The 10052-nt window shown below is 47.4% G+C and overlaps 1 protein-coding gene across 1 annotated transcript; it reads right to left on the bottom strand.

The window, feature by feature from the left end:
• Nucleotides 1–409: 409 nt before the first annotated feature.
• FTH1 (ferritin heavy chain 1) lies at nucleotides 410–7271 on the bottom strand. Its single transcript, XM_085644970.1, has 4 exons — nucleotides 6842–7271; nucleotides 2503–2649; nucleotides 1696–1821; nucleotides 410–730 (listed from the first exon to the last, which is right to left on the bottom strand). The coding sequence occupies exons 1-4, from the start codon at nucleotides 6941–6943 to the stop codon at nucleotides 572–574; spliced, it is 534 nt and encodes a 177-aa protein (XP_085501096.1). The 5' UTR covers nucleotides 6944–7271; the 3' UTR covers nucleotides 410–571.
• Nucleotides 7272–10052: the final 2781 nt, after the last annotated feature.

Raw genomic sequence — 10052 nt, 5'->3', positions numbered from 1 at the left:
TCTCAGGACAGAAATCTAGATTGTGAAGTCTACCATTTAAGCAATTTTAACCAAAAGCTATACACAAAAGGCCAACAACAATGATTCTGCCCACACAGGTGTAAATAGTTTGCTGCCGAGACAGTACAAGTAGTAAAATCTTAACCAAATAAATGTGTAAGGTGCACAAAAAGACAATCACTATTTAGAACGTAGGCAAGGACATTCTCAGATGGGGGCCTCAACATGATTACCACTGAACGGTTAACATTGCTGCCATTCCAGAAAGGAGAAGCTTGGATTGGTTATGAAACCAGAGTAGTATACGAATATCACTGAGTTTGGCATTCAGGTGGGGGTAATGTGAGCCAGATATACTGTCATCAATACAATGAGCATACAACCTACTTACCCACACAAAAAGAAAACGTTCAACCGAGTCACTTTTTATTGGATGCAAAAGCATTACAGCAACGAGGTGAATATTTATCACAATTTCTCTCAATTGAGACGACAAAAAAAAAAACCTCAACACAGGGAAAGCTAGGAAAGAAACTTAGAGTCAGAGTCTGGAATGGGCACCAAACTGAGTCTAGGTGGACTCTTCACCAAGGGTGTGCTTATCGAACAGGTACTCTGCCATTCCATTGCTAGGAGCACCCATTCTGCGCAGGTTTGTCACGTGGTCACCCAACTCCTTAATGGACTTCACTTGCTCCTCCAGATAATGGGTCTCCAGAAAGTCGCACAACTGCAGAAAGAAATGGTCTAGTTAATTAACTTGCTCAAAGCATACATATTCTATACGTCATACTTAGGACTATGGCTGCAGCACCCCCCCCCCCCCCCCAAAAAAAACCACTAATACCAAAAAAAGGAACCTTGTTTTTGGGTCAGCCATGTCAATGCAAGAACCAGGTGGTAAAGTTGTAGGGAGTGTGCACTCAGCCAGTGTAAACAGGGAAAGGACAATAAGGAAGAACTTTCTAATAACAGTTACGTTCTGAGAGGATGACACAAAAGGCAATGGGAGGCAAATTGCAAGAAGTTATAGCTCGGGGCAGCACTCCAATCCACCGTTCTTTTGCTATTGTGCCCAAAACTTGGTGAGCTACTATTAGAAAACGTCCCTTCAGCATGCGAATACCCTTAAGAGGTAAACAGTCATAGGAAAGAAATAAATCCCCAGCAGATCAGTGCGTTCCTAGCAAAGGCCAGGGTAGTGTCCAGCATACATAGATAGCATGGAATACAGCCGCCAATGCACTGCCCATGCAAGCCTCCAAGGCACTGACATGTCAGGTTAATTTCTGGATTCCCTTAGTCAAGTCTAGACATTGTACTCGAGGTACACAAATCAGACAACATTAAGGGTATGGAAAAGTACCAGATGTGATGTGTTGGTTATCAATAGTTAACTCTGCAGCACTCAATTCAATATGCACTGACTCTAGAGGGATTCAGCAGGAGTGTAGCAGGGGCAAGCTTCACTCGCATTACATGCAACATGTGATTGTCAAATTGATAACTCTTATATTTCCTGACAGAGGGCAGGTGTCATTTGCTACTCTTCGGCGTCAGCACTACTGTAGTGAGCCAAGGAAATCTCCCTTTCGAGGGGTGCCATGAGAATCCAACACCAGAAGTGCACACCAATTGCACGGCAGGATGACACCCACACGAGACAGTTAACAGGCCCTTCAGAGCTTGACTCACATGAGGATCGTTGCGATCAGTGGACACCTTGTGCAGATCCAGAAGTGACTGGTTCACACTCTTTTCCAGCTGCAGGGCACCCTCCATGGCCTCCAGACCACTGCCCCACTCGTCCCGTTCCGGCTTCTACAACATAGAAAGAACACTTAATACATACAATTACTGTATTCTCATTCACAACCAAATGACCCCTCCATATACCTTTTTCCATTTCTTTATTGCAGTGTTCAAACAGAATATAAAGGGACACATTTCCTGGTAACATTAATTTAACTTTCAGAGGTGTCAATGCATAAGTAATCCACATAGGGTCAACAGTTTCACTCCACCCACGCCCCCCATAACCTATAACCTTACCAGTGATACCAGATCTTTTCCCATTTCTTTGGGCAACCTCTGCTTAAGTTGTGCTTTCTGCTTGCATGCACACATGTTTAACACTACAGCAGCGGTGAACATGTTAACACCCCTCCCACCCCCAGAACAGAAGCCCACAGGAAGGTCAGTTATTGACCCAGGTAGCTGGGATGGAAATCCATCTATAAATTTTAAAAAGACTTAAGTCTGCTGGAATATCTACCATGCATAAACATAAGTGCTAACATCCAGACAACCTCCAAAATATTTTCTCCAACATTTAACCCCAACATATAGCAGGACTAGAGTCGGTAGTAAGTCAACCCAGTGCTACAGCAGGTTGAAATGAGAATGGCTAAAGTTAGCAATTAAAAAAAGCTTATCCGAGGAAGATCTTAATGTATAAAAGCTTTGTCAACAATTTAACAAGTTCTAAAGCAAGCATCTCACCTTGACATCCTGAAGGAAGATACGGCCACCCCGCTGGTTCTGCAGCTTCATCAGTTTCTCAGCATGCTCACGCTCCTCGTGAGACTGGTGCAAGAAGAACTTGGCAAAGTTATTCAGGGCAACGTCATCGCGATCAAAGTAGTAGGACTAGGAAAAAACAAAACAAAAAAAAACGTGAGCAAGGACTTTTCAGAGAAGACAAACTTAATATTCGACTGACGTCTTAGGAGAAGCCCTGATGGATAGATGCAACAGCAGTACCACAAGTCTGGGTTTAATGGCATTAGTAGTGCATATGCCAGAGCGCTTAAAGGCACTACTGAGGTACAAGGCAAAACTGCAGGTCCCCGCACTACAGAAAGGGGACCTTGATATTTGGGCCCAGTGTGCGCTGGTAATAAGTGAATGAATGGTTTCGTAAAGCGCAACAGTTACTACAAGTGTCCCAGTGCTGAGGCAGGCGGCCAGTAGGTAATACATTTCGCAGGTTCCAGGGATGAATTTCTATATTACATTTCCTGTAAGTGCAGAGTTGCTTTATTGGAAGCCTATGTAGGGTCACACCTCGAAAGAACAGGTGCTAAAAGGGTTTTCATTAAATGTCAGAAAATCAAGGCACTATGAGGACTGCAGATCATTTAAAAAGGTTTTGCGGGGATGCTTTAGCCCATTACTTGCAAGCAGACGGCCGTAGGTCAGGACTGGATGCATTAACACAACATGAGGAGTTGCTGTAGAAACACCCTAGAATATATACTAATTAGGCCAGAGACTCACTGCCGACTCGGATATTACATTCAGTTATAGACAACAACGCAGCATGCTGCGCAAGTGTTTACAGTCATACTCTGGCTGGCCTACCAAAAGGGAGTGTGCTGCCTAAACGAATGCCAGATTGTGCGATACGCAATGTGAATCAATAAACAGTAAAATGTTATTAAAGTAGATTTACTCCAGTAAAATGCTATGCTGCTCCTCATGGAGTTCTTAACAGGTCAACAATGCATGCGTCACTGTAGTAGTTCAGCGCATATTATGTAGCACGTTAACTTCTACCTAAACTGTAACGAGATCAGAAGGGGGGGCTGTGCTTAGAAAACTCAGCATCACTACCCTACGTCCAATATAGCAATTTGGTAAGGCCAGTATTCTCTTTCCTCTGGTGGTAAAGTCCCAGTGAGCACCCCAACAGAAAGGCATGACTGAAAATGAGGTTCTCTGGGTCATAAGTAATATTGCCTATTCTCCCACTGCGCTCCCTTCCCCATTTGTATATATGCATGTATATAGTATTTACATAGCACGAACCTAATTAAGAGTATCTTAATCCAGTCACCACAGTACTACATGAAAACCAAATGACAAGAATAGCAGGACTGGCCTGTCAACAGAAGCAGCCAGGGGTAGTATAGCGTTAACTGGTATGCGGAGAATGAATTGGATAAGAAGCACCAACAAAGCCACAGGCAATCAGCTGTAGAGTATAACGGTGTCGTGCAACCCAGCGCTTTACATAGTAGCACAAGAGTTGGAAGGAAACCACGGTCAGGAGAGGGGTGAGTGCAGTGGAGGAAATGTGCGGCACCCGGAACTGCATACATACGGGCTGCACTCCTTGTTTACAACAAGGGCAATGACGTTCTGCGCCCACTGCAGGGCACTACGAGGCTGGCCTGCATTTCTGGTAAACACGTTCAGAGCAGAGAATAAATTCTGGCACGCTTTCGGCTCAAAGCAGCAAGGAGGTTTGTTTTGCTACTCTGCGGCGCGCCCGCCCTTCTGCAGAGCTGAACCCTCCCTGAAAGCACACGAACCGTGCCACGTGAGCCGACAGTGTGCCAGGCACACACCGAGCTGCTTCAATCCTTAATACGAAAGGAAGAGTCCATACGTCGAGAAATGGGAGAGCACTCCGAGTTAATATTCGAAATGCGACAAGCTGTCAATATTCGGTCATTTAGAGGCCCAGCAGCACGCGGTCTCACTTAAAGTAATAGCAAAACGACATTAGCAATGCAAGTCAACAAGCCGTTTGGCAGGACTCTTGAACAGCTCAGGAGTGTTACCCTCTCGCTGAGAGAACAGTAGATCCCAGACACCAGCCTCAAATACAGTCATTCACTGAAAATAGCCAGTGAATGGAGTGGGTTGTCCAAGAGTCTAGGCTACAAGCTGCAGTGGGTGTTGGAAACAATTATTAACTTGAGTAACGCCAGAAAAAGAAAATAAAAAACACCTTCAAATGCCAGTTTCCTGCAGAGCGTATGTCAACTTCATACGCCGTAGCAGTGCTTTGGGCGTAATTAGCCCACGGCCACTACATGCCTTCGCTAGCTGTTTCACATTTGGCCATTAAATACCACAGCCATGCGTATCACAAAATGTTCTGCTTCAATACTAGTGAAAGAAACGGTCGGGGTTTATAGAGCGATGGGAAGTAATTTTGCAATGAAGATTACGGCCCTTGGTGATCTACACGATACAGCAACACTCAAAGATCCCAGTATTAATGCTGAGAGGCACGCCATACCAGTTGGCATCTCAATATTTCCAATTCTTTGAAGGAAGCCGCAGGAAGCAAAATGGCTGACAGCACGAAACAAGCAGCTGCCACTGGCCTACAAGTTGAGACGCTTGCCGCAGGTTCAACGTACTACTACACTACATAAGGCCTATACAACCTCCCTCTGGTACCGAATGATGGCGGAGCATTACCTCAACTATGGTGGCAGGGACACACAATTGGGCATTAATCCAGTTCGGATATAAAGCCTAGAGTCAAGTAGCAAATGCTTCCAGTGCAAAGGCCAGAAACTCACAGCGACGAAGCCACCACGAGCACAAGGCTACTGTCGGTAAGAGTCAGGTCATTTAGCTCAGATGAAGATCCTGAGGGATGCGCTGCAAGAAGCGTTCAAGAGATCTATGGATTTCAAACCAACCACATCGAAAACTACGTACTTAAGTCAAAAGCACTGCAGCATTGCCCTCCGTGACCAATACAGTTTTGAGCTTTGCCAAGAATAGTGTACACCTCGTAGGCATACTCCTTCACACCCGAGACCGACCACAATCATCGTAATAGGCAGCCATCTCTCTAGGCCAGATTAATCAACCCTACGAATGAAATATATATACATATACACACCAATAATCGGACATACGTAGAACTAGCATCACTACCAAAAATACTAGATGTACAGGTTAAAATGCCTAATTCGCCGTAAAGTAGACTGTTGCATGCACGTTCCACACAGACATAAAAAGGAGGGACTTTAGTATAATGGCAACCGCTGCACGATACAAAAACCATAGTCAGCGAACTGGAAACACGACATAATTATGCCAAATTATAGAAAGCAACTCAAACATTACTGCACGTGTTCACTGGGGAGATTGGCGTGCAACACTGCATTGCAGAGCACTAATGACCAAACAGTGGCTATTTTGAAAATCTGACTTGCAACATGCTGCTGCACTGGGCCAATGTTTGCCAATCCTAGTCTAGATGCAACTGCCAGTGGCAAGAATGGGCGATATACAGCCTGATCAATGCCACACACCCATGGTTCTCAAGTGGCCTCGTGTCACACTGGACCCGTCGTAAAAGAAGTGAAGACTCAGAGAAGGTAAGTTATGCGGAGTTTATTGGAAGTGCGGCACAGTACGTCAGTACAAAGCAAGCATCAGGCAGTAATAGTTAGGGTTATTTAGCTAAATGCACGTTGTGTGCGTGGACTTCTAACCGTGGTCCAAAATGCAGCAACATTGGTTTTAACGATGCGATTTGGCAAAGATCACACCTGACTTATGCCTCATGCGACCTACGGGTTGCATCGCATGGTTTACCACGCTATTAAACCGTGGTTTAACCGCCCCCACGACCCCTTATCGCAGCCTATTGCTTTTCTGCCCAATAGTGGTCATTGTGCGGAAGAACTTAAGCTCGTACCAGGGTCGTGGGAACGAGCACAATTATAAATTATGTAAAAGTGATTCGTTAGAATAAAATCAGATGCAACTGCACAGTTTTAGGTTGAACATCTGGTAAACATACAAGAATTGAGAGTGAGAACGCATAGAGGATATGATCAACTGGTTAGTTTGTAATCAACGCAACCTATAGCTTACTCACTTACCCAAGCAAACAACTGTAACCCGTAATAAGTAGCCTTTGCTAAACAGAGTTTACTTTGGACCACTGATGCAGAGACTTTAAGCAGGTGCTTCCTATTTCTAAAAGTGTAAGCCTCATATATTGTTTCAACTACAGCGACCCATTTACACAATAAGCTACCTACACCCACCCCGCCACATAAAAGAGTGGACATTCACTTACCATAGACAAGTAAACATAGGAGGCGTAAAGCTCGAGGTTGATCTGGCGGTTGATGGCTGCTTCACAGTCCTGGTGGTAGTTTTGCCTCACCTGGGAGCTCATGGTGTACAAGAGTGATTAGCCGAGTCTAGGAGAGCCTGGGCTTCTAAAAGGGCCTTTACGAGATATTCTCCTAGAAACAGCCGGGAACTGTGCCAATAATACGGAGATGGGCTGAGGTCAGGCGAGAACTGGGCCTCAGTGAGGGTGTCGATGCTGACTTCTTCGGCTGCGTCCTTGACCTTGGCAATCTAGCTTCTTTCCCTGGTCAGAACAAATGCACCTGGGGCTGTTGCAGGCAGAGAGCTCCGTCCAAGCACTGTTGGAGCAGGAGCACTCGGTCTGCGCGACAAATAACAACCTACAGTTAAATATGGTCTCTTCTTTCTGCGTTACTTACGCCAGCACCCTCTTTTATATACAGGTCGTTGACGTCACACACATTGCGGAGACCACACCCCTTATTTATCTCAGCGCGCGCAGCTACTCGACAGCCATGCCGTTTTAAATGTAAGCACGATTCTACACTGAAAGAGAACCAAAGACAATCCTCCCCACAAAAGGAAGGGGATAGACTCGCAAGCGAATAACCGCACTCAAAGCACGAATCTTCGGAAATTCTACATTTTATCTACTTACTTCAAATTGAACAATCCCCGTCTTAGTAGGGTGACCAACTGGCATGGGAGCAAATTTGATACGCTAAGTGTAAAAATTCAGGACAAAGGGTAAAAATTCAGGACAGAAAAGAAGGTCAAATTTCAGGACAAAACATTGGGACAAAAGGTAAGTTTTACAGACACATCAGAGAAGGTTGCGCAATAGCATACCTTATGTGTTGTCATTTGAAGTTGGCACGAGTGCTCCTGCGCTCGTGTCTACTTCAAATGTCATTCTGCGTGGGATGAATTGTTTTGAAATGTAAGGCTGCCCGGGGGGGGGGTTGCGCAGCGGCCCGCCCCTTTGAGGGCGGCCGCCTTAGTGCCACAGGAAGGCACAGGGGTGGGAGGTCGTGTCCCTGGGATGGACCAAGGGAGACCCCAGCAGATAGCTGCTTCCGGCGGGGAGGAGCCAGGGGGGTACATATTCTGTCTCCGCCCCCTCCTCGCGAGTTAGAAAGGATGAGGGCACCTGTCCTGAGGGGCATGCCGCCCGCCGGTTCGGTTGGGCGTAGATTGTCTTGGCTGGACCTGGGAGAAGCCCGGTATCAGTTGCTGTAGGTAAAAAGGTCTACCTGGAGCCATGCGCAGTTGCGCAGAGCAAAGAGGTTTGGGCTTCATCAGGCATGATCTTATACACGCCAAGTCCACAGGGTGCCGGGAGGGAGATGGGGTGCACCTCTCTAGTTTAGGCACGGTTCTTTTCCTACTGGACCTAGGGGAAGCTTTGGCTGCAGCAGGTTGTAAGGAAATAGGTCTACCTTGGTGGGGGGCCCTGGTAGTGACGGTGGCCACTCCCAAGGCTGTGGAGGAGTTACAGGGCGATCCAGGGTCTGCACATACCAAGGGGTATAGCATGCAGCAGCACCGTGTGGTGCTAAGCCAGGATACCCAGGGATCTTTAGCGTGTCCACTGGAAGACCGACGGCGCCCCGCTAACCGACAGGCGGTTGTGGGTCTGAGCAACCGGGGGCTGCCATGTATGCTCCGCCCACCCATCACGGGGGGGCGTGTGTAGCAAGTGGACTGGTGGTCCACAGGTGGGAGGGGGGGACCCTCCCAACATTAGGTATACACCAATTGGCGTTGCCATGGTGACTCTAGGCTTATCAGACGGGCAGGCGGCATAGGGGCTGGCCTGCCCTGGGATCGCCCGTAAGATAACCCACCATGTTTGCATATTGCTTATGCTAATAAACCTGCAGCAATATTTCTCCACTTACATTCAGTGTCGTGTGTTTTATTTATGTACTTATGTATGTTGTGATAACTGTTGCCGATATTGGCACTATGTAAGGCTGCCCTGGGGGGGGTTGCGCAGCGGCCCGCCCCTTTGAGGGCGGCCGCCTTAGTGCCACAGGAAGGCACAGGGGTGGGAGGTCGTGTCCCTGGGATGGACCAAGGGAGACCCCAGCAGATAGCTGCTTCCGGCGGGGAGGAGCCAGGGGGGTACATATTCTGTCTCCGCCCCCTCCTCGCCCTCTTGTCCGCTCGTTCGCCTTGCCCGCCCATCCGCTTACCCGGCGTCCGGAGGGACAATGGGGGGGGCCAGGTTTTCTAACAATTCTCACTTTGTGTTGCAGGAGGAGTTACAGGGCGATCCAGGGTCTGCACATACCAAGGGGTATAGCATGCAGCAGCACCGTGTGGTGCTAAGCCAGGATACCCAGGGATCTTTAGCGTGTCCACTGGAAGACCGACGGCGCCCTGCTAACCGACAGGCGGTTGTGGGTCTGAGCAACCGGGGGCTGCCATGTATGCTCCGCCCACCCATCACGGGGGGGCGTGTGTAGCAAGTGGACTGGTGGTCCACAGGTGGGAGGGGGGGACCCTCCCAACATTAGGTATACACCAATTGGCGTTGCCATGGTGACTCTAGGCTTATCAGACGGGCAGGCGGCATAGGGGCTGGCCTGCCCTGGGATCGCCCGTAAGATAACCCACCATGTTTGCATATTGCTTATGCTAATAAACCTGCAGCAATATTTCTCCACTTACATTCAGTGTCGTGTGTTTTATTTATGTACTTATGTATGTTGTGATAACTGTTGCCGATATTGGCACTATGAGCACTGGGGATAGAGACATGGCGGGTGGCGGTTTAGATTCATTCGTAACTGTACCTATGTCTAGGCTGTGATGGATTAAATAACGCTCTACACTGCATTGGTGTCTTTTCTTCCTTTATCCGGAGTTACTGCAATGTGAATGTAATGCTCGTTACACTCCCCCAATGATACTCAGGAGGCGTGCAGGAGTTGTCTTCATGTATTTATTCAAATACGATTCTCTATAACGAGAGAGCACCGGGCAACCAGCTCCGTACGCTCTAATGCTTTCGCGCCGTTTGTTGCGCATGCGCAGTAGCGTCCAATATGGCCACCTCACGCCTTTGCATCAAGACGTAGTACGTGTCAACTAGACCGCAACACTACATATCTCCCCCTTTTTATAACACAAAAAAACTTTATACACATACCCTATGGAAGTTCACTCAAGTTCAAAGTCTTTAA

The sequence above is a fragment of the Triturus cristatus genome, chromosome 3_1, assembly GCF_964204655.1.
Source record: "Triturus cristatus chromosome 3_1, aTriCri1.1, whole genome shotgun sequence".
NCBI classification, from domain to species: domain Eukaryota; kingdom Metazoa; phylum Chordata; class Amphibia; order Caudata; family Salamandridae; genus Triturus; species Triturus cristatus.
The sequence above is the reverse complement of the archived record's forward strand: the minus strand, read 5'-3'. Positions and strand labels throughout refer to the sequence as shown.